Raw genomic sequence first — 26934 nt, 5'->3', positions numbered from 1 at the left:
TTTTATGCATAAACTCACTTAATTTTGATGCTTTTTTTTTTCAGAACACAAGTACTGGACTCTGTACTGAAAAACAAGGCTAAAATATTGTAGAAGAAAATCATTTCTGTTTCCAGGCCTTTTTGTGTTGGAGTTTTTGCCTCATGTTGTGTTTTATCAGCAGACGTGTATCTAGGTCAGCCCGTGTTTTCAATGCCGCAGGCCATAACTATCTAAAATCCAGCTGTTGTCCAATTTTAGATTTGTTTCTTTTGGGTGTGTAAAGTTTTAACCGCTGAGCAAGTCATTTTCTGGGTGATTCAGTTGCTTCTGTTGTTGCCCAGGGTGAAGGAGTTATAATAAATCTCTTTCGCTCTAAAGGCAGAAAATGTGAGGGCTTCAGCCCAGAAAGACATGATTGGTTATACTTGAAGTTTAATCTCGGCTTGGAAGAGACCGCCCCACTGTTTTGGGTAAACATCCCCAGAATTCAGATCTCCGCAGGGGGAAAAACTGGGTTTGTAACAGAGGTACGACCGATTCTGAGAGGCATTTGGAGAAAACTAATGAGACGAGAGTCTGGGATCCTGCAGCGAGCCCAATATAATCAAAGACGTAAAGCATTCGGCAGCGAGTTCTTCGCATTGTGTTGAAGGGTTGTAATGAGGAGACACGGCTGTGTTTTCCAAAAACAAACCCTTTCAAGTCTTTCCTGATTTATGGCTCGTACAGTAGCTGTTTTGTTTTCCAGATGAATTGTATTTACTCAATTTTGTCAGGGAGGACAAACGCTATGATTAAAACCTCTGCCGTCTCTTCCCAGGACACTCGTTATGTGCAAACTCTCTTAGTTTGCATTGAGATGTTGTTAAGCTCTGCTAAAGTATACCATAATGTGACCGCACAATCATCTTCTGCCTCGTCTTACAGCATTGTTGTAGGGGTTTAACACATTTTTGACCTTTAAACTGAAGGTTGTGTCCAACAGGAACAACATGATTCTGTCAAGTGGGTTTCAGTGTCCACCTGGAGAAATGTGCAGCTGCAAAAAGTTGTCAAAAGGAGGTTTTATCCCTGTCCGTCAAAAAGATGGCCCAGGGATGTTAAACCAGCACTAACTGGCATAAACCAGCTGGCCTTTGCAGCAATGGAAAATGTTTTGTCAGATGTGAAAAGATTAAAAAAAAAAATAAACTGCAGACAAACATCTTAAAGTCAGCATGAACTGAAAATTATTTTTCAGTTGAACATTTACCTAATATTTTCCTGTATTTATCTGTTTTCTAAACATGTTACTGATCTTATTGTGAACAGTTCATCCATGCATGTTTTTCCAAAAACTAATTTATTATTTTTGCATTAAAATCGAAATAATACAACTTGATTGGAAATCATTGCAAAAAGTGGAAAATAAACTTAATTCATTTACTTTTCTGACCCTATTGTCAGATATTTTTCTCGCTTTAATAATAAACTCACTTTATTTTATAGTCGAAGTTTTGGTAAACCAGCATAAACCAGCTGGCCTGGGAAAATGTTTTGTCAAATGTGCAAAGGTGTCTAAAAAAATAGTGCAGACAAACATCTTAAAGTCTGCATTAACTGAAAATCTGCCCTATTTTCTAAATGCATGTTATTGATCTTATTGTGAACAATTCATCTGTGCATTTAAAAAAAAAAAACACATTTATTATATATTTTTTTTTGCATTAAAATTTGAAATATTTAATAATATCTTTGCAATTTTTACATAATTTAATAAAATGACAACTTTATAGGAAATCACTACTTAAAATGAGGGAAATACTCTTTTCAAATAAGTCAGAAAAATTTTAATAAAAAAATATCTAAATTAAATATAAAAAATATCTAAAACTTAATTCAAAAGGAAAAGAGATGGACTTTTTCAACCCCATTGTCAGATATCTTTCTCATTTAAGCATAAACTAATCTCACTGTGAAAAGCGTTTTAAAATGATTGCAGATACACCTCAAAGGATAATTTAGCTGTTTTTCAACCAGCTTTTGTTACGTTGTTACAATGTGGGTAATATAAGGAAATGACCTGCATCAAGACATCCCTGTTTATTTTGACCACTCCAGAACTTTTGTGAAAAACACAAATCATACTTTCTCATTTTTGCATCCTCCCTCAGGATAGTCTGATCGAGCCCAGTGCATTATGGGTGTTGAAGTTTTCTTACCTTTTTTGGCCCTTTTTCTTTGTTTTCTCCAAAATGCTTAAAACGAGAACTTATAGCCTATATAACTTATAAATAAACTTATTTCAAAGGGAAAACTAGCAGTTTTTTAATGCATTGTGAATCATTTGTGATTTATTTAATTTTTTAAAGAAATATCTTGACCTGATAGTGTTTAACCAGAGTGAATAAATCCATGTCCAGGGCTGGTTCTAGACATTAGGAGGCACTAGGCAAAAATTAACCCCCAATAAAAAGCACCTGAAAAAAATATGATTCCAAACCTTTTTATTTATCCAACATTTCCTTTTAAATTTTGTACATTTTTACTTATACAGTACAAAAATGTGGAAACAATACTATTTAAAATGTTTTCAAAAGAAGTCTCTTATGCACATCAAGCCTGGATTTAGCCTATTCTGTATCAAAAATACAGAAAAAACAATAATACTGTGAAATATTAAAATAATTTTATATTTTACTATACTTTAAAATATATTTCTGTGATCAAATCTGTATTTTCAGCATCATTACTCCAGTCTTCAGTATCACATGATCTTCAGAAATCATTCTAATATGATTTATTATCAATGTTAGAAACAGTGCTTAATGTTTATTTTATAACCTGTGATACTTTTTTCAGGATTTGTTTTTGTTTTCTCTGTATTTTTGATCAAATAGGCTCGATGAGCAGAAGAGACTTCTTTCAAAAACATTTAAAATAGAAATGTTTCCAAATGTTTGTACTGTATAAGTAAAAATGTACAAAATTTAAAATTAAATGTTGTATAAATAAAAAAAAAAATTCCAAGTATTTTTTATTGGGGGGGGGGGGCTCCTAATGTCTAGACCCGACCCTGGATGCACTCCTTAATATACTTTATTTACATCTGTATATTTAGATTTAAATTAAACATTTATGTTTGTATGTCCAAAAGCAAGGTGTTTTTGAACGTCTCACGTGTCTCTTTGTGTTTTCTTCAGTCTGTTCCTGTTGATTTCAGCTCCGTTGTGTGCTGAAGCTTTATTAGGACGGCGTGGGGCGTTCATGTATCTTCTCCATGGCCTGGCTGGGTGTTGACGAGATGGTCTGTTGTAAATAAATGATGAGCAGATCTGTTTACAGACACACACAAAAGCTGGAAGACATTCCCAGGGTGTAGGATGCCCTGCCCGCAGGCCTTCAGCATTCACAGGGTCGACGAATCCTCAAAGGTGAGAACCAGATTTAGACAAGACCAGCAAACAATACTGAGCCCTCAGGAGATTTGCAGCTCCTTGGAGATTTTCAGACTATTGAAACTTTTTTTTTGGATCATGTGATCTCAACATGTCGGACTCCATGAGAGACTCTTGTATGTACACTACCAGACAGTAAACAGTTCAAGAACAGTTCTTCTGCTCACCAAGCCTGCATTTATTTGATCCAAAGTACAGCAAAAACAGTAAAATTTTGAAATATTTTTTACTATTTAAAATAACTGTTTTCTATTTGAATATATTTTAAAATGTAATTTATTCCATCATTACTCCAGTCACATGATCCTTCAGAAATCATTCTAATATTCTGATTTGCTGCTCAAGAAAACATTATTATTATTAGTGCTGTCAAACGATTAATCGGGATTAATCGCATACAAAGTCAAAGTTTTTGTTTGCATAATATATGTGTGTGTTCTGTGTATATTTATTACATATACACACACATACAGTATATATTTTTAAAATATTTACATGCATTTACATGTCTATATTTATATTCATATAATTTATATTATAAATAAATATAGTTAATATATAAACAAAACCTATTTTTCTGAAATGTACACATGCATGTGTGTCTCTTTATGTATGCATAATAATAAATATACACGGTATACTGACTCCAACAAGAAAAAATGACTTGTGTTCCTCGCTTTGATAGTTTGTAGCTAATGTAATGACATCCAGATTTTTATAAGTGTGATTTGAATATGAGATTGGAGGAAAAGTCTGATTTTAATGCCTTTGCCACAAACCAAAAATTATTGCATTTGTATTCAGTCGATAAACATTTGTCTTTGGTCACAAAACAGTCTTGCAAAATCATTGAGTTTCCCCCTCCCAAAAAGTTTGCAATCGCTTGCAAAGCATTTGCTTTCCCCTGGGAAATTTTGCGTTCTCTTGCATAACATTTACATTTTCCTGCAAAAGCATTGCTTTCTCCAAGGAACTTTGCATTTGGTGGATAAATACTTGCATTTGGTCGCTAAAAATCTGTGTTTTGTCACAAAACATTTGCGTTCCCCCGAGAAACTTTGAGTTCGGTTGCAAAACAGTTGCACTTTCTCTCAGAAGTATTGCATTTCCTCAAGAAACCTTGCATGCTCTCACAAAACCGGAGAACTTTGCGTTCATAAAAGTATTGCATTGCATTCCTCCAAGAAACTGCGTTCTCTCACTAAACATTTGCGTTCTGCTGAGAAACTTTGCATTCTCTTGCAAAACATTTGCTATTCCCCAAAAAACTTTGCATTCGGTGACAAAACAGTTGCATTCTACCAAGAAACTTTGCACTCTCTCACAAAACCTTTGCATTGCCCTGAAAAATGTTTGAAGAAACTTTGCACCCTTGGAGAGTACTCATTATAAGTGTTTGCATAATTTGACAAAAAATTACAACTTGATGGGAAATCACTACATAAAATGTTCTTCCTCAGCATTTTTGTCTTATTTTCCAATACAAATATCTAAACGTTCTTAAATCAAGATTAATTTACTGGAGATGCAAAATGGCATAAAATAATGAAGAAAAAAAATCAGTGTTCAGTCGCAAAACATTTGCGTTCAGTCGATAAACTTTGAGTTCTCTTCCAAAAGCATTGTGTTACCCCCCCACCCCCCAATAACTTTGTATGCTTTCACAAAACATTTGCGTTCACCTGAGAAACTTTGCGTTTGGTTGCTAAAGTATTGCATTCCTCCAAGAAACTTTGCATTCCCCCAAAAATCATTTGCAAAATCTCACAAAACATTAGTGTTCCCCCGAGAAACTTTCTGTTGGTTCACCAAAAAAAATAAAAACATTTGATATTCCCTGAAAAAACTTAGCATTCAGTCGCAAAAAAAGAACTGTGTGTTCTTTCACAAAATATTTGTGTTTACTTTGTGTTTACCTGCAAAACCACTGCATTTTTTTTTTTCACAAAAGTTTTGCAAATAAACGCAAAGTTTCTCCAGGGAATGCAAATAATAATAACTTTATATTTTTTATCCCATCTAATATTTTCTTTACCATCACCTTGAGGATTTCTGAGGAGTTTCTTTACAGGGAATGTGGGATTGTTTTGCTCAGACCGCAGTGGAAAACCATCTCTGAGATTTTAGATCTGACGGCCTGCAGGAACACACACACACACACACATACACACACACACACACACACACATACACACACACACACACACACACACAGTTGGATCATCTTTAGCAGGAATTTTGCTTCCTATGAAGCGTTCTCGGGGCAGAAAGGAAAAACTTTGCTTAACAGAGATAACCTGTTGGTTTCAGGCCCGGGAATGCATCTGAGTGAGTTCAAATGCTGCGCGCCCATCTTGATAATAACGTTATCATTGTGCGATTATGGCTTTGTTCCTTACTACTGTTTCCTTGCATCCGCTGCAGGAGAAGCGGACGAACATCCAGGCCCCTCCGGTTAGCATTCCTCCTCTCTCTCCCCTTTGTTCCAGCAGATTTTATTCATCTCTAATTTTTATAATTTCCGGAACATTTTGAATCTGGATACTTTCCATGCTGAAAATGAGTCTTAATATGAACCTTATTTCAGGCCGGTTTGCTGAAAGGGATCTTTGTTAGCTGAAGAAATGCCCCGTGTCGTGTTTTGTAAACTGAGTTTGGTCATTTTTCGTCTATGTGCCCATATTAACTCGACTTGTTCTTTGTTTTTCACTTTGAAAACACACTTTCACAGGCCGATTTGACACTGTCAGTCAGTTCTGTGTGCAAAACATATTTGAGATTATTTGGGTCACATTCAGATGTTGTTTTAATCTGATACGAATCTGATTTCTGGTTGTCTGACAAATCTAAACACTTAAATCTAGATGTTTAGTCTGCTTGACAGGCTCAAGTAATGTTAGTTAATGCGTGTGTACATTTGTGCATGTGACTTTCACATCGCATTCATTTTCAAAGAGAAAGTGGACAGCTACATGGCATATCGTTTTATTATTGTATCAATTATAGAAATTGCATACACAGTGCCTGAAATTAGCAAGTGCATTGAGAAAATGTCTAGAGCTGCTTAAGTATATTTTATTATTAGAAGTGTTTATCTTCATTTATATTAATAATTAAATGAAATCACATTTAAATAATATTTATATATTTGTCATTTGAATATTGCTATATACACACACATGCATAATTATTTTAGTTTTTAATCTAGTTTTTTAATTAGTTTGCTTTTCTATATTTTTTCTATATTTTCTATACACATACATAATTATTTTTAAAATTATATATATATATATAAGAAATATGTCTGTGTGTACATAAATATTTAAGCAAATTATATAAACATATTTGATGTATTTATATATTAATATAATTTATATTTAATATACTGTATACATTGCAAATAAATAAAAAATGTATTTTAATTAATTAGATTTTTCTATATTTTTCCTATATTTTCTATATATACATGTGTACACACATACTTATTTTATAAAATTATATATATATATATATAATTTACATAATTTAATATTTTATAAATTATATATATATATATTTATTCTATATGAATTATAAATTTTTATTTTATTAACTAATTATGAAAACATATTTTATATATTAATATATGAATAAGGTCATTGTGTCACTCGCATATGTTCCTCAGTTTGACACAAACTGATTAAGACGCTGTGATTTTGTTCCTTTTTGGTGGTTTAATGTGAGGAATATGTCGTCACATGAAGTTTTCGGTCTCCTAGATGAACTTCTGATGGTAAAGTTGTCAGAAAACATGAGTCACAACACATATTTTCTTTAACAGACTGTATGTCTTACATTTGAAGGGCTTGCATTGCATCAGCGAGTCTCCGATTTTCATTCTTAAACCACGTATTATTTCAGTTCCCAGTAAAGTTACCAACCAACAGCTGAAGAACTGCTACATTTTATTTCTTTACAATCATTTTTGCTTCCATTTGATGCTTGATGAATGTTAATTCTGGCAGTAAAACAACATGCTTGCTTAACAAATGATGAATAATTCAAACATTTCACAATCTCTAAAAGACAAACGCTGCATGATGCTGGACTGATTCCAGCAAGCACCAATCATTCACATCTTCTCTCGGTACAGAGATCAAAGCAGAATGAGGTCAAAGGTCAGGAATCAGCGTTTACACTGAAAATGACTCGGCCTCTTTCTCATCCAGAACTTCATCCCACTGGCGCTCGCTCAACCTCTCCAATGCAGATCAGAGGAAGTGAGTTTATGTCCTGCTTTGGCTGGAAAAAATTGAAGTGGGTTTTTTTTTTTCTTCCGTTTTTCTCGGAATCATTATGGGGAAATATCACAGCCAAAGGCAGCGAATAAATACAGCCGCGGTCGGGCTGATAGCAGTCGGCTGGAGAGATGAAAAAGAGCCGTTCATTAAATTACAGGAATTACTGGAGAGAATCGAGGCCAGTAAAAAACACAGAGGATCCCATGAGATGCATTTTAAGACATCCAGTGCATTATTCTCAGCATAATTCAAATGTATAATTCTGTTTGGCTGTATATTGAAATTAATAGTTGAGTCATGACCTTGGAGTTGCGAGCATCATGCTCTACAGGAATATTATTTGTCATTGTAGTAAACCATTAAAAGTTAAAACGTAAACATGAAAATGTTTTTCTTGCCTGCTGTTGAACATTCTGTTTATCAGTTTACATAATGGAAATGTTACTTATAGACTGTAAAGTTTTAAAAGGTTTCAGAATGCTCAGAGAACGTTCAAAAGTAACATTTTTGAATGATACATCAAAATGCTCTCTTAATGTTTGCATATAACCAAGAAAGAAATTATTGGCTTTTCATCAATTTCCCTTTGTGAACTTAACATTCCTATAATGTTTGCAAAATTATAAACTGGAATTATAACCAAGAGGAAAAAATGATCAAGTTGTTCTGAACATTCAGCAAAACTGGGCAACTAACAAAACATGGATGCATGTCAAAGCAAATTACAGTGTTTCATGAAAAATGTTTTTGTGCTTCCAAGATTTTTTTTTTGGTGTTTTTTTTTTTGTTTTTTTGAGAAGATGATTACAGATGACTTTGAATAAATGTTCTGTTAACGTTATTCAAAGAGCGTTTGTTCATAACGTTGAAAGAACCTTTTTTATAACGTTCTGAGAACATTCCTGGTTAGCTGGGTATACTCCTCTAATAATTGAACAAAATCTTTATTGGACCATCATGATACTAGGGTGATTCCTGCACAAGTGTGTGTGCGTGTGTGTGTGTGCGTGCAGGTTTATATATCCTGGTGGGGACTTAAACCTGAATACACACAGACTCATGGGGACTCATGTCTCAGTGGGGACCTAAATTGAGGTCCCCATGGGTACAAAAGATTATAAATCATACAGAATTGAGTTGATTTAGTTTTTTTGAGAAAGTAAAAATGCACAAAGTTTCCTGTAAGGGGTAGGTTTAGGTGTAGGGCGATAGAAAATACAGTTTGTACAGCATAACAACCATTACGCCTATGGAGAGTCCCTACAAGGATAGCTGACCAGACTCTGTGTGTGTGTGTGTGTGTGTGTGTGAGTGTGTGTGTGTGTGTGTGTGTGTGTGTGTGTGTGTGTGTGTGTGTGTGTGTGTGTGTGTGTGTGTGTGTGAATGTGTGTACGACGTGCGTGTGTGTGTTGAGCTGTATGAGCGCTGTGTGTGATCCCGTTGTGATCAGTGAGTCGTATTACAGAAGCCCTGAAGCTGTGTGTTCAGTATGTTATACGCATGTGCACATGCATGATCTCCAGCATAAGTTTGTGTACATGCTCTTCTGTATGTCTAGCGTGTGCGTGTTCCAGTCTCTCACCTCACATGCGTGATTCCAGCAGATGGAACTGCTTTCATACAGCAGGCCAAAGCAATTATGAATTCTAAACAAGCTTTGCAGAAAACCACACACACATTTGCTCTTCATTCAGTCTTCTTCTCTATTTTTATGTCTGTCGATCACACACATGCAGATGACGTGTACATTTAAACAAGCTTAGATCATTTCCTCAATGCACCAGCTGAAGCAATGTTTCATTCATTAACACTTGTGAGCTGCAGGAAAATCAAATGAAATATTTGACTTTACATTCACAATAAGTTATTATGGGTCACGCCTGAAAATGAGTCACATATCTGCCAAAAAAAATTTTTGATAATTTTTGGCCAGAATTTTATGATAATCAGCCACTTAGAACAGGGTTATAATTGTTAACTAAAACTAAAACCTTACAAAAAAAACTTATTTGATATAAACATAATATGCAATAAATGTAATAAAACAAAATATAAAATCATTGATATTAAAATACAAAAACAAAAATATATTAAAAATATATATTTTTTTATATTTCAGCTAGTTGCCAAGACAGCATTTCTCATTTTCGTTTAACTTGAAGTATTAAAATCACTTAAAAAATAAATAAACCGAACAAAATTATAGCAAACTGTGTTTACATTAAATAGAAGAAACATAATTATGAGGATATTTTATCGATCTGGGTTTTTCAATCTGGGGTTCATGAAGGGAAGATGATTATAAGCTAATAATTAATTAACTTTAAAAGATTTCAAATTAAAATAACAAAAAAAATCAAAGCACTTCTCATTTTCATTAAACAAAGTATTAAAATAAGAAAAAATAAATAAACTAAAACAAACAAATATTAATAAAGACTGTCACAAACACAAGAGAATAACTAAAATTTAAACTAAAATGAAAATAGAAAAATTTAATCTAATTTAAAATATTAACAAAAACTATAATAGTACATTAATAATACTAAAATTAATTAAAAAAGAATTAGGCTGCTGAGTTTTTGATTTGCTCTTGACCATTTTTATTGATCATATTAGGGCATAAATTAATCTGATCAATAAAATGAGGCATACGATTTCATAAATCATATGAAATTACATTAATTTCAATGTAATTAATTAATCAATTGTTTTTTTATTTGTTTGTTTGTTTGCCCCCCCCCCCCCCCCCCATCCCCATGTATAGTGCCACAAAATAGTGCAGTTTAGCCATTTTTTTCATGCCAAATCCTCAGAAATCTTGCTGTCTGTGAGAGTTTCATTAAGTTTGGACTTCGAGGTGATTTTTGAATATTTGAATCAAAATGTTGTTATGAGCAAAAGAAGACCAGTGTGAGATTACTGGAGTCTTTTCTCTGGAGAAACGTCTGAGAGCTGGAGACTTCAGCAAGCTCTGTTGAATCTTGCTGAAACCTGAAGGAGATATCGTGTGTGTTTTCTTTCTCCCTGACAGATGCAGAGAAGGAGAGATCTGGGTGAAGTTCATGACCCTCAGTGATTTACGTTGAGCTCCAGATCTCCGTTCATCAGGGGAGCGTGGTTCCCATCATCCTCGTCTCTGCGCTCGCTCTTTGTTCTCCATCTGCTGAGCTGTGTGTGCCAGATATCTGACATTTACACAAACTCTCTGCGTCTCACACCCGCTCTGATAAAACCAGAGGTCACTGAACCGTCAATGCAGTTACACTTTATTTCAAGGTGTCTTTGTTACGTGTGCTTACTATTATAATAACTATAAATTATAAATTATACATAATTACATGCAAGTAACCCTAAACCAAACCCTAATCCTAACCATATGGTAAGTATAGGCTACATGTAGTTCATTAATATTGCTCAGTACTTAAATGAATAATTACACTGTAACACGAACACCTTAAAATAAAGTGTAAGCGTGACCGCTTTACACCGTCAGCCAATTCCAAATACAGATCTTGTTGCATATGCGTAGAAGCATTTAGGAGATCAAGTGTTATCTAATGTGGTCTAATTACAAAACACATCCGTGCAACATTTAAACAATATTCAATATTTATGTGATGTTTAAGAGTGAAAGTTAAGAGTGCATTAATATTATATGTATTTTTGGTTATTGTATTAAAATAAATATATTATTTATTTAAAATATGAAATAATTATTCATCTCATAATATTAATTAGTGATATTATTTTATCATAATTAAAACAATATATATATTCAATGCCAGGGATTCTTGAACAAAATATTTGCTTAAAGTATTTATATTTTAAGTTAATATTTTATGAGAGTGATTAATGTCATGTATTGTTGTTTATTTTTAAATATTAAATAATTTATAATAATATCCAAATATAATTATTAATATTTTATTCCATAGTTTTTTGTTTTTATTTATTAAAATTATTTTCTACAATGGGGGTTCCCGAACAAAATATTTACTTAAAGTATCCCTGAGATTTGAAGTTCATATTTCATGAGAATGTTTAATATTTTATATATTATTGTTTATTTTCAAATGAAATGTATTGTTTATTTAAAATATTGACTATTATTATTAACAAAATTCAAATATAATTATTAATATATCATTCCATAATAATCTAAGTATTATAAATAAATGTTATAATATAATAATCATGTAACAACATTTGTATGTTTACAATTCTCTGATGAGTGATTAATTTATTATTAATTTAATTATAATTATAAATAATTTGTTATTGATTAATTATTATTTTATTAATTATATATTAGACAATTATTAATATTCAAGTTTACTGGTATAATTTGTAAATATTTTTCTAATTTTTGCATTATTTATAATAATTTTAGAAGATAGTAAATACATATGTAATATATTTATAATAATTAAAAAAACATACAGGTAAGTAATTTTAAAGTATCCTTGAGATTTCAATAATTTCAATAATTTAGCAACATGTTCACAGTTCTTGATAATTGTCAGTGGTCTCAGGACATGCAGGTGAACAAATATTTTATTTTTAAATATTTAAAAAATAATTTTTAGTAAGTTTTTTTTATTATTTATTTTAATTGAACATTTTTTCTAATTAATTGTTAGCTTTTTATCAACTTCCCTTCGTGAATCCGATAATATCTTATAATTATACTTCCTTTAATGAATGTAAATGCATTACTGGTACAGCAGATCTTGTGTTTGAGGTGAAAGACGGGAAACAGTAACACCCCTGAACACAAGCCATTTATTTTATGATAGACTGAATGGTCTCCAGCTCAATGCAAGCATGTTTGAGTGTATTTTTCATCTTTGTTTCTTGGAAAGCTTCGCCGCTGGAGTTTCTGGCAGCGTTTCTGCTGGTGTGAACTCAAAGAGAGCGATGACTAACAGGGCCTTTCAGCATGTTCTTAATGTTTTCCATCAGTCAAGGCGAAGCGGTGGCTTTTGGGTGGAGTGTGAATGCAGCTTCGGTGATCATGAGGTGACGATGATGAGCTCTGAGTGTTGCGTTTGGACGTCGCTCTGCTGGAACGCACATTTTTCTCTTATTCCAGTCCAAACGTGGACCTCCATCCGTGCTCGCAGCATCCGGCAAACACAGACATCTTTCAACTGTCCCACAGACGGAAAATAAACAGCAAACGGCCTCCAAAGTGAAAAGCACTGATATAAATGTTGGCTCCTGCAGCAGCTTGAGCTCATTTGGACCTGAGAGAGGTTTGATTCATGTCAGTGCATTGCCAGTGCCTTAATATAGTGAGTGAGTGAAGTGACATACAGCCAAGTATGGTGACCCATACTCGGAATTCGTGCTCTGCATTTAACCCATCCAACGTGCACACACACACACACACAGCAGTGAACACACACACAGCAGTGAACACACACACACACCGTGAACACACACCCGGAGCAGTGGGCAGCATTTATGCTGCGGCGCCCGGGGAGCAGTTGGGGGTTCGGTGCCTTGCTCAAGGGCACCTCAGTCGTGGTATTGAGGGTGGAGAGAGCGCTGGACATTCACTCCCCCCCCACCTACAATCCCTGCCGGCCCGAGACTCGAACCTGCAACCTTTGGATTACGAGTCCGAATCTCTAACCATTAGGCCACGACAATTAATCCATATAGTGCCATTGTGCTTGAGATTACTGTACCTGCTTGTTCACATTAACAATTCATTCTGGAAAAGACACATATTGACCTTATATGCTTTACATTTACAGACACATTTATCCTGAGTTACTTACATTGCATTCAAAATATACTTTAATGTTATAATGTAAATTAATGTATCAGTGCAATACAAATTCATGGCAGTTATTTAAGCATTATTTAATTTCTAATAATATTTTGAACTGGCTTTATATTTTCAGTTTTCAGTTTTTATTTTATTTTTATGTTATTTTATTTTATATTTTATGTTTTTATTACTATTACTACTATTTTATTACTATTTACATTTAATTGATTTGTTTAATTATTTGTAATTTTGTTATGTGCTTTTGTTAGTGTTAATAGTTTTTGTTTAAAAAAAAACATATTACTATTTAGATTTAATTAATGTTGTGATTTTTATTTGTTTTTGTTCCTTTAAAAATTTCATTTAGATTTTATTTATTTTGTTTATTTTTTCTTTGTTATGTGCTTCTGTCATTTTTATTCGTTTTTATCATTGTTATTAAGGTTTCATTTATTTATAGTTTAATTATCAGTAATTTTGTTAAGTGCTTTTGTCAATATTTGTTAGTTTTTTTAATATATTACTATTGAGGCTTAATTTATATTTAGTTTAATTTTCAGTAATTTTGTTATGTGCTTGTGGCCTTTTTTAATGTATTCATATTTAGAGTTAATTTATTTGTATTTCATTTTCTTTCTTTTTTTTAAGTTTAGTGTTAGTCAGCGTAACCTTTTCATTTGTTAATTCATTCATTTAAATGCATTTTTTTTTAAGTTTTAATAAAAATTTAAATCCATTTTTTACAGAAATGCACTAAATGCATGTGTCTGTATGTTCACAAAGCACCAAGGTAAAACAGCACAAGGTTTTTCCCTCCTGCATGCCTGAAAAAATGAGCAAGTGCCCTAATATCAGCCTTATTTGAAGTGTTGACAGAGGAACAAGCATTAAAATCCGGCTTAATAAGCAATTTAGAGATTTGAGACGAGGCCATGATGAAATTGTAATGAAATCAGTCCAAATTTCTGATGGCATAATCTACCTATTTATTCGTTTTTCTGCGGTCGGCGCCACAGCGATGACAAACAAGCCTAATCCTCCTGATTGACATCTCAGTCTAAATTGACTTGGAATCATGGAGAAAAATTCCAGGCAATTAATAAGCACATTTTTGCCCGTTTGATGCTCATGAGGAATGTTGGGCCTGAAAGACAGACATATGAATACTTTGATAATGTGCAAATCTTCTCTGATCTTATCACTGTAATCTGTAGCCTGTAATTCCCTCATTGTGCTCAGATTGGCCAACAGAATCTCTGATGCAGGCTGATATTCTGTGGCAAGCTGATTTAACCCTTAAAATCTACTAGAATATACACTTTAAAAAATGAATCTGTAAAATAACAGAAAATGTACTGGCAGCTCATTACACATGTCATCATTCATTTTACGGGCATTTCTGTTAACTCTAAAACACAATGCAATGAAGTGAAAAATTCTAAATACTGGTAAAACACCTGTAAAAAATCAATACAGAAACAATCCTTCATATTATACAGTACATTCATTGTGCCCTATTTTTACAGATTTTTTTAAGAGTGTATTTTAACTACTAGTACTTTTTTAGCTACTAGTATCTATTCCATTAAGTGCTAGTACAATTAACTACTAGTATCTAATGAATAAGTACTAGTATCTAATGAGTGAACTAGTATCTAATGAATAAGTACTAGTATATAATGAATAAATACTAGTATCTAATGAATAAGTACTAGTATCTAATGAATAAATACTAGTATCTAATGAGTGAACTAGTATCTAATGAATAAATACTAGTATCTAATGAGTGAACTAGTATCTAATGAATAAGTACTAGTATCAAATGAATAAATACTAGTATCCAATGAATAAATACTAGTATCTAATGAATAAGTACTAGTATCAAATGAATAAATACTAGTATCTAATGAATAAATACTAGTATCTAATGAATAAGTACTAGTATCTAATGAGTGAACTAGTATCTAATGAATAAATACTAGTATCTAATGAGTGAACTAGTATCTAATGAATAAGTACTAGTATCAAATGAATAAATACTAGTATCCAATGAATAAATACTAGTATCTAATGAATAAGTACTAGTATCTAATGAGTGAACTAGTATCTAATGAATAAGTACTAGTATCAAATGAATAAATACTAGTATCTAATGAATAAATACTAGTATCTAATGAATAAGTACTAGTATCTAATGAGTGAACTAGTATCTAATGAATAAGTACTAGTATCTAATGAGTGAACTAGTATCTAATGAATAAGTACTAGTATCTAATGAGTGAACTAGTATCTAATGAATAAGTACTAGTATCTAATGAATAAATACTAGCATCTAATGAATAAATACTAGTATCTAATGAATAAGTACTAGTATCTAATGAATAAATACTAGTATCTAATGAATAAGTACTAGTATCTAATGAGTGAACTAGTATCTAATGAATAAATACTAGTATCTAATGAATAAGTACTAGTATCTAATGAATAAGTACTAGTATCAAATGAATAAATACTAGTATCTAATGAATAAATACTAGTATCTAATGAATAAATACTAGTATCCAATGAATAAGTACTAGTATCTAATGAGTGAACTAGTATCTAATGAATAAGTACTAGTATCAAATGAATAAATACTAGTATCTAATGAATAAATACTAGTATCTAATGAATAAGTACTAGTATCTAATGAGTGAACTAGTATCTAATGAATAAGTACTAGTATCTAATGAGTGAACTAGTATCTAATGAATAAGTACTAGTATCTAATGAGTGAACTAGTATCTAATGAATAAGTACTAGTATCTAATGAATAAATACTAGCATCTAATGAATAAATACTAGTATCTAATGAATAAGTACTAGTATCTAATGAATAAATACTAGTATCTAATGAATAAGTACTAGTATCTAATGAGTGAACTAGTATCTAATGAATAAGTACTAGTATCTAATGAGTGAACTAGTATCTAATGAATAAGTACTAGTATCTAATGAATAAATACTAGTATCTAATGAATAAATACTAGTATCTAATGAATAAATACTAGTATCTAATGAATAAGTACTAGTATCTAATGAGTGAACTAGTATCTAATGAATAAATACTAGTATCTAATGAGTGAACTAGTATCTAATGAATAAGTACTAGTATCTAATGAATAAATACTAGTATCTAATGAATAAATACTAGTATCTAATGAATAAGTACTAGTATCTAATGAATAAGTATGAGTATCTAATGAATAAGTACTAGTATCTAATGAATAAGTACTAGTATCTAATGAATAAATACTAGTATCTAATGAATAAATACTAGTATCTAATGAATAAATACTAGTATCTAATGAATAAGTACGAGTATCTAATGAATAAGTACGAGTATCTAATGAATAAGTACGAGTATCTAATGAATAAGTACGAGTATCTAATGAATAAGTACTAGTATCTAATGAATAAGTACTAGTATCTAATGAAAAAGTACTAGAATTTAATGAGTGAACAAGTATAATAAATAAGTACTTATGTCTAATGAATAAGTACTAGTATCTAATAAATAATGAATTTAGTATCTAGTACTAGTATCAGTTACACTTTTTTTAGGGAGTCCTTGTTACAGTGTAGGATTAGGGTTTGTCTTACTTGCATGTAATTATTCATAATTAATTGTTATTATAATAGTAAGTACATGTAACGTGTGTAACAAGGACACCTTAAAATAAAGTGTTACCCTGGTATCTAATAAGTGAACTAGTATCTAATGAATAAGTACTAGTATGTACAACCCAGGCTCATTGGAAATACGTGCCTCTAAATACATTTCTGCAGCACTGTTATTATGTACCTTACTGTACATTCCACGGCAGTTTCAAAGTGAAACGTCCAGTGAGTGGCGCTAAAATGCAGGTTCAATATGTGACCCTGGCACATTTTTGTTATGTTGATATAGGCACATATTGCTGTGTTTGTATTAAGTTGCTTCAGGTACGTATTGTGGTGATTCATAATTTAAATATCCGAGGAGTGTCACTAAAAGTTAATACTCTATCGTGTTGGAAATATCCCCTATACACCAAACCCAACCCTAAACCTACCCGATAGTGTTAACAAATGCAAAAGTGATGTAACAATGCATTTGTTTATGCAGCCGTGCTATTTTAACTTCCTTATGCAGATCCGAGCAAACCTACTAGTTAGAAAACTCATGTATATAAAACTGGATATGTGACGCTAACTATCAAATGCATCAGTTTTCAAATGTCCAGCATGTTAAAAAAAATTTGAATTCATAACATAATATTCCTCAAGTAATTATGCGAAAATTAGGCTTTATTAATCGAAACTGTGAACCTGCAAATCATATTTTGTGTAAAAAGAAATAAAAGTTGTGGGAGTTTTACTGCCTCTAGTGTTCATTTCAACTGGAAACTGCAGAGATTCGTGTGTATAGGTACGTTTTTTGAGTTTGGCAGAAATGTAGGTAGAGGCACATATTTCCAATGAGTCTATGTTGACTATGCAATGAGAACAGATGTGGACTGAATGTTCAAACGGCTTGCCGTAGATGTTCAGTGAAGGCCTGGATCTGTCAGTGTGTTTGATGGAGAGCAGTGATGTGGCCGCAGGCGCAGGAGCCGAATCATACGACAAACAACACCATCATGAGCTCCTCAAAGCTGAAGATGCCCAGAAATGTGACAGCATTCACGGACGAGCTTCATGATGCTGGAGAGAGAGCTGTCCGTCAGTCATATTCATCTGCATCCACTGCTTCATGCAGCGTCTAAGCGCTGCCATCTTTGCCTAAAGGTGCTCAGTTTTGGAAACAATGTTTTTAAGGCAAGCATCTTTAATGAAGAAATTGTGCATGTGTCCACACATTCATTCATTAGTTCGTTCGTTCGTTTCTTTATTTAATTCAATTTTCAAATGTTTGTTATTTTGTCTTCTGCTTTTTTTTTTAATACATTAGTATTTTGGTTTAATTTATATGTATTTCATTTTTAGTTTTTATTTATTTATAGTCAGTAATTTTAGTGCTTCAACTTAATATTTCAGTTAGTTGCCAAAGCAGCATTTCTAATTTTCGTTTAGTTTAAGGTTTTCATCTGTCCAATATTTTTTAATGATTTTTAATTTTTTATTTATGTATTTTTACTTATTTACTTACTTTTAATTATTTACTTAATAAATATTAAAAACAATTTTAAAAGAATATTTACTTATTTTCTTATAGATGTTTTATTCTTTGAAATATTTATTCATTTAAATGTACATATTTAAAAAAAAAAAAAAAAACCTTGGTTGAATTTAATTTTGGAGAATTAAAAAAAAAAACTTATGTATTGATTTAAATGTACTTATTTATTTTTAATGTTTAAATATACATTTTAAAATATGTAATTAAATATTAAAATATGTTTAAAAATATTTAAATTCAAAACGAAAATAAAAAATAACAATAATAATGTATTGTATTATTATTTATATACTAATGTGTATATTAAAGATAATTTTAAAAATATATTTATTTGGATATATTTATCTTTGTGGATAAATTTATTTATTTTTTTTCCCTTAGGGGTTTGTTATGGTTGAGCTTTAGCAAATATCATCACCTACATATAAAATCATCAGTGAGATGAGTTATTAATGCTGTGTGTGTGTGTGTGTGTGTGTGTGTGTGTGTGTGTGACCTTGTCAGGAGTGTGTGTCAGCGCAGTGCCCTCCTGACCCGTCAGAGATTGCAGCAGGAGACACAGTGTGTTTCATTATATTTGCTTTTCATCAGGGGTCTTGAGCCCAAAAGTCCAGGCGCATGCTGTAGAATTAATGGGTCATCTGAGATCATCAGTGTTTTAATTGAACTTTAATCCTGTTCCTCCTCCGTTCCCAGAACTCCCACATACCTAGACGGATTGAAACACAGATCCACGTCTGTCAGAAGAGCCGATTTACATCGGACCTCTGTGTCTTATTCTGGGTAATCAGAGAAAAAAATTGAGTTTAAAAAATGTAAGATTAACCCCAACCAGCCCCTAAAGAAAAAAATAATTGGATTTATAAATAATTTCTCCTAAAATAAATATTTTAGAGGCTTTTAGAGGCTTTTGCATTGGAACTCTTCATATATATATCATCTTCAAGTTACAAAACAAGCACAATTATTTTTTAAAGCCCTTTAGAACGGGAATGATCCAGTTGTTGTTTTTTTAATCATTTGAATCTCCATATGTTTGTAGATCATGCAGCTCTGTCTGTGAGTGACTGAGCTCTGGCTCCTGGTTTCTCTGAGCAGCAGAACTAAAGTCAGGCAGCGCTGCCCTCTGCTGGAGACTGACCCTGCAGGAAAACACCTCATCAGTGATTCTGCAAGGAAGAGTTCACTTCAAGATCTGTCTGGACATTCTGTGATAAACGCCCTTTGTCATGAGGGTGAGTAAATAATTTTACATTTTAATATTTGTTTGATATTTCAGATTGTTCTCCAGGGATCCACTTAGTCTTCAAACTAATATGACGGACAGATGGATGGAGATATTATGTACATTTATTTATTTTAATGTATGCATTTAAAAAAACAATAATAATAATAATTTAATTTTTAAAAATTATTTACATTTAATTGATTAGAAAAATGAAAATGTTAAAATATATATTTTTATGGAAAAATATATATATATTTTTTAAATATTAATTTATTAATGTAAATGTATTTGCGCCAAGAATATGATAGATAGATAGATAACAGCAGACAACACCCCCTCACCATCCAACTATTGCTAGGGACAATTTAGTAGTCGCTTGGATATTGGTAGGGACATGTCATAGCGTCTCTACCAAATTCTAACCCCAGCACAAAAAAAAAAAAAGTGGAAATAAAAATATGTTTTATAATAAAAAAAAAAAATAATTATTAAAAAAAAACTAATAATAATTAAACATAATTTTAATAAATAATTAAAAATATATATTTAATTTTTTTATATATTAATCATTTAATTTAATTACTTAAAGCAAATCATAGTATATAATAAAGTAATATATGTTAAAATTAATTTAAAATATATAAGAATTTATATTTTTATGCATACATTTTTATTTTTTTATAAATAAAATGAATTTTTGTTTTAGGGTAGAGAGTTTATAATAGTAATTGCACACAATCAATATTACAGTATTGATTCATAGCAGCAGCTGTCAGGCTCCTCTGGCTGTTGTTTCCCAGGGAGCTGATTGATTCTCTGTCAGGAGCTAAAGCGTGAGTTGGGCTTCACCGGGCGCCGTATCTTCATCAGCTCCTCCAGCTGAGGCCCTCATCTCAACCCTCCTTCTGTCGATGCGTCCGTCTGCGGCTCTGCGTCTGAGTTTGAGGTTGGTGGTGTCCTGGAGCGCAGCTGAAGACCTGCGGTGATCCGAGCGCTCAGGGAACCGTCTGAAACATCAGAGTCTCACACAAACACTCAAACACTCAGAGAGCGTCACTGTGTGCAAATCTAAATGCTTCTGATGTGTTTTCCTACTGCTTTATAGTTTATAGCTTCAGCACAATGGCATTGGAAGGTTATGTTATTGTTTATTTTGAATGATAAAATACTCTAAAATTCTAACAGGGTATAATAATAATAATAATAATAATAATAATAATAATAAATGATTATTAAATAATAAACCATTTTTAATGTTACTTGAAATAAATGAAAATTAAATATTTTAAAAGTATTTTTTAATTTCAGCTAGTTGCCAACAAAACATTTCACATTTTCATTTAGTTTAACTTTACTACTATAACTAAAACAAATTAAATTAAATTAATTATTAAATTAATTATAATAAAAATGACAAAAACATACAACAAAAGTACTAAAACTGACAACAGAAAATATAAAATAGAATATGTCCAATACTAGTGTCTCAATGCTAACCTATCCTTATTAGGCCCTAATCATATTCTTTATGTGTGTGTGAAAACCTCCAGCTATAGGCTACTGAAACTTGATGTAGTTGTGTGTGTAAACTGTGTTTGCATACTTACATTAGAGTGTTTCATCATGTACTGATGGATGAAATATTGCAGAATTATATTTTGAAATATAAATAGGTTTCAAGGACAAACTGTAAGAGTTTGAAAGGAAACACTGTAGTTCCCTGTTCACTTCACTTCATGACTTTCTGCTGCTGTTTCTAACTCAGTTCACAGGAAATTAGGAACCCATTTAAATGTCAAAATACTTCTCCCTGTATTTGTTCTCAATGAAACAAAGAAAATCTATTTCACAAAATGAAAATTTCTGTTTCCATTAGAATTTTGTGTTGTGAGTGTTGCATAAAATCATAACAAATAAGGTTATTTACACATACATTGCATGGAAAAGCAGCACAGATATTGTGTTTACAGAGGAATAAATTCACACAGGTTAATAAGGCGAGTAAATGATGACAGTTTTGGATGAACTATCACTTTAAATGTGAAGCACACGTGAACATGAAGTTTGTTTTGCAGTTCTAATAATGGCCAGCAGGTGGAAATATTGTCTCATATTTCATCAGTTGGATTCTCTCTTGATCTTTTTCTTTTTATGTATTTATTATTATTATTATTTGTTAAATATAAACAAGCAAAACATGTCGCTTGCAATCATCCTAAAGATGGATGAACTTGAGTGATCAGCAGGTCATGCCCATTGAAAGTGAGGGGCACGTGACCAAGTGGGTTTTGAATGCAGCTTCCAAAAGACAGAGCCAGAGACAGATTGTGCATTATAACCAATCACACACGATTCTGTTGAGCTGATGAATGCAGTGACCAATCAGAGGCGTTCAGATGAGTCATCGCTGCAATGCTGGTTGCTCTCTGACTGAATAGCTCTTTCTGGCGAATTCTCTCGTCAGAAACAATATGTAAGATACTATGTAAGTAAGATACTCATTTCACAGTGTAAACAGCTTCAGTGATTTAATGGGAGTTTTTGAGAGTGCTAGAACTCTAGACTGTCAGTAAAAAATGTTCTTTAATAATGTAAATGTTCTTTGTTCTCTTTCTGTACAATGAAAGTGTTATTATAAGTAGCCTAACTTACAATGTGTTTAATATTCACAATAAATATGAAGTTAGTCGTATTCAAAATGTATCTGTACTTAAGTAAACAGACAGGTTTTTAGACTACATTATTAGGCTACTTTGACCATCATAATCTAGGTGACAATCGTGTAATTTCATGATATATTTAATGCATTTAAGAGTGTTTTGAATAATAATAATGAGTGCATGACGCCCCTGGTGATCAGTGATCAGTTTATTTAAAAAAAATCCTTCATATTTTCACAAATTACGCTGTTTTCCAAAACATATTTATGTTATTTTATTAACATTATTGACCTTTTTATTGTGTGCATTGGTAACAGTGTTTGTAATGCAATCATATTAATAAAGTGCACAAAAGCAGTCATCAGTAGCACAGGTATATTTGTAGCAATAGCCAACAATACATTGTATGGATCAAAATTATCCATTTTTCTTTTATGCCAAAAATCATTAGGATATTAAGATCATGTTCCATGAAGATATTTTGTAAATTTCCTACCGTAAATATATCAAACCTTAATTTTTGATTAGTAATATGCATTGCTAAGAACTTCATTTGGACAACTTTAAAGGAGATTTTCTCAATATTTAGATTTATTTTGCACCCTCAGATTCCAGATTTTCAAATATTGTCCACAATGGAAAGATTATTTATTCAGCGTTCATATAATGTATAAAAAACTTGACCCTTATTTTTTTCATAGTTTTGTGCTCCAGGGTCACAAATGTGTCATAAACCAACAACAACATCAGTAGAAGAGCGTGAGAGGATAGAAAGCAGCAGAATAATGAAGGAGCGCCAACTAGAGTTTATTTCCCGGGATTATGACGTCACCGACAAGCCCCGCCCCCGCCTCGCTCTCGCAGTCAGCGGTTGAAAACGCGTTCAGTTTGTGTAATACGCGCCCGTCGCGCGCGGTTCCGAGGGAAAACGTCGCGTCGGAGCGTCACGTTTCCACGCGCGACACGCGAGAGGGCATGGCCCAGAGGACGTTAGTTAGAAAACAACAACGAATGAGGCAAAAACAAGCGCGGGCAACCGCAACTTCACGCTGACGGCGATTTAAAGCCCTTCTCAAAAAGTTTCGCTGACGTCAGATGTAACGGGCGACGCTTCCCGTTCGCCGTCGGTGTGAGTGTGTTTGTTTGTTTGTCTTTAATAATTAAAACCGGACGGAATGGGGGCCAAACAGAGCAGTCCCGCTGAAAACGGCCGCACACGAGCGTACTCCGGCTCGGATCTCCCGTCGAGTAACGGCGGCAGAACGGCGGCTGTGGCGATGAGGTTTCCCGTTCACGGCGCCTCAGGTGCTGCATCTTCATCGTCATCGTCGTCAGCGGCGGTGGCCTCGCACTATACCGGCTCCAGGACGCGCTCCGTCGGGGGACCGGGCGCAAGACCCCAGTCGAGCATTAATATACCGACCTCGGGAGCGTACAGCTCTCAGGACTCCGGTAACAGCACACCGGAGGAGAACGGCGGGGAGAGAGAGCGGTCAAGACTCCTGATAGGATCTTTACCTGCTCACCTGTCGCCTCGTCTCTTCGGAGGTAAGACTTTGTCAAGCGCAGCAAAACCATGGATAATGTGTGGTTACTATGGTTTAACTATTCATATTTGTAGTAAAACCATGGTTAATTTTCGCAAGTCCACCTAAGCAACAGCCAGTGTGTGTTTAACCAGATATTGAACCACCTGTTATGAGTAACTGACCCACACACAGAACACAGTGTACTGACAACTACTTATATAAATATACAAACAAGTCTTTGAAGTTCACATTATGATAATATCAACGCAAATGTTTATGTAAATGTGTATATGTAAGTTTGAGAGGTTATTTTAGTAACCAATTTCAGTCTTTAACCAGCTGGTTAAAGCAGATCTCTACCCACCTGTGATGATAAACTGACCCGTAGGCCGTGCACTGACTGTTGTGCTATAAAGATACAACTCAGTCATATTGTGTGCTTGTCACATCAGTGTTTTCAATGCAAATGTGTACAAGTTTAAGAGGTTAAAAAGGTTAAGTGTCAAGCTCAAGTTTTTATTTGTGAACTACTCATCTTGTAATAGTTAATGGATCTTCCCTTGTGCTGTTTGAACTACCTTCTAGTTTAGTGGAAAACTTGAGGAACTTTTTTTTTGTTTAAGGTACTTAATCCACCTGAGCAACAACCAATTTCTGGTTAAACCAGATCTATACTCACCTGTTATGATAAACCAATTCATAAACAGTGTACTGATTGTTATTGGTTATACTTAACCTGTTTTAACTCTTGTATATTTATGAGTAGTTGACAAGCATATCACACCCATTAAATTTCATATCAATATTTTATTTTAATATCAATGCAAATACATAAGTGAATGTGTATGTATATATAAATTTGAGAGGTTAACACTTTTTTTTTTTTTCTTTTTTTTTGGTCAACTACCAGCTTGTCATAATGGTGCTAGTTATTGAATCAACCTTTGTGGAGTTTGAAACTTTAACCTTAAACCAGCCAAACTATTGGTTTGTTTTTATTATCCAATGGAGAAAGATGTTTTTGTTTATTACTGTTGACACGATCTGGTGACCTTCACCCTTTTAGTTACCAGCCCTGTGTCCGGTTGCATAATAAATGACCACGTTTTACAAAAAAAATAAAGAAACTGGTCATAACATCAATTGAGTTACATTAACAGGAAGATTGGCCTTATTTGAATCTGAAAAGTAAAACTCATCAAGTGCATAAAGCATAGTGGCTGTGTTTATGCAACTGGTCATAGATCTTTAACCAGTAGGTCAAACCACCGCAAACTGGAAGTTTGTTTCCTGCAGTGGAGAAAGAATATGTTTTGGTTTATTATGGGTTGAAGTGATCTGCGGCCTGTTTCATAAAATAAGTTTACTGAATAAGCCAGGCTTATTTCAGTTAGTCTGACACACATTCTGAACCAAATCAAGGTCAAACTAACTGAAATTATTCAGTAAATAATTTCTGGCTTATTTGGTAAACTTGTTTTATGAAACAGGCCCCTGGTGGGTTTGTGTAAGGATGTGATGAACCTATTTTTATTCTGGATGATCTTTTCTAAACTGGTTCAGCATTGCAGGCCGTTTTTTTAACGGATGCATGCTGTGCATCTGTGGTGAGAGTCTGTGACATGTTCAGAGGAACCAACAGGTTGTGGTTAGGGAGTTCTCTGATCAGGTGTTGAGATGCATGAGAGATGACGGTTATTTCCGAGCAGTTCAGTCGTCATGCGGGTCTTTTGTTGTTGTTTTTCTGAGAACCTGCTCAGTAATCTGATGTTTCCTAAACACTGGTGTTATGTGGTTTAACTGGCTGAATCTCAGGTGGAAACCTGTCATGAACGGGTTCTGGTCACAATTCACCTCAAAATCAGAAGAGAGAAAGAATAAATAAGAAGCCTATTTTTAGGACCATTTTCTTTTGTTGACGTTATTTGTTGTAGTGGCTCTAAAAGGAGTAGTTCACCCAAAAATGAAAACTGGCTGATAATGCATTCACCCTCAGGCCATCCAAGATGTAGATGAGTTTATTTCTTCATGATTTGGAGAAATGTAGCATTCCGTCACTCTCAGCAATGGATGCTCTGCAGTGAATGGGTGCCGTCAGAATGAGAGTCCAAACAGCTTATAAAAACATCACAATCCACACCACTCCAGTCCATCAGTTAAGGTATTGTAAAGCCAAAAACTGTGCGTGTTTGTAAGAAACGGATCTATCATTAAGATATTTTTAACTTCAAACCATTGCATCCAGCTAAATACAATGCTTCCTCTAGTGAAAAAACCCCATCTCCTGTTGTCTCTCACATCAAAATGCAGCCACATAGTTGTTTAGAGCTGTTTTGGCTTGTAAACGCTGTGCAGATTTCGCTCCTGATTCAGACCAGATGAAGCGTTATTATGGATTATGGACTCTTTATTTTAGTAAAAAATGTCTTCATGATGGATTAGTTTGATCTTTTGTCTTCTCCAGATGTTAACTGATGGACTGGAGTGGTGTGGATTATTGTGATGTTTTTATCAGCTGTTTGGACTCTCATTCTGACGGCACCCATTCACTGCAGAGCATCCATTGCTGAGACACTGATGCAGAGACACATTTCTCAAAGTCATAAAGAAACAAAAAATGTGAGCACGTTTTAACAAACTTTAATGTATGGGTAAACTGTTCGTTTAAATAATTCCTGATTTATTTCAAACATCGTCTCAAGAGTAATTTCTTTTACTCGAATACATTAAAATGTGTTTTACAGTATTGAAAATAACCATTGCGAATCATGGGATTACACAGATACCAATTACATTACATTTTTATTTATGCAATTGGCAAATGCTTTGCATTTAT

General features: G+C 33.1%; 1 protein-coding gene across 1 annotated transcript in view; it reads left to right on the top strand.

Moving 5' to 3' along the window:
* Window positions 1-23423: 23423 nt before the first annotated feature.
* LOC306887491 (E3 ubiquitin-protein ligase znrf2-like) overlaps window positions 23424-26934 on the top strand; it is a 79123-nt gene continuing 75612 nt past the window's right edge. The window contains exon 1 of the mRNA XM_079445250.1: window positions 23424-24117. Coding sequence (XP_079301376.1) covers window positions 23745-24117 — 373 coding nt within the window. The 5' untranslated portion in view covers window positions 23424-23744. The remainder of the gene's footprint in view (window positions 24118-26934) is intronic.

This window comes from Barbus barbus (assembly GCF_936440315.1).
Source record: "Barbus barbus genome assembly, chromosome: 21".
NCBI classification, from domain to species: Eukaryota; Metazoa; Chordata; class Actinopteri; order Cypriniformes; family Cyprinidae; genus Barbus; species Barbus barbus.
The sequence above is the reverse complement of the archived record's forward strand: the minus strand, read 5'-3'. Positions and strand labels throughout refer to the sequence as shown.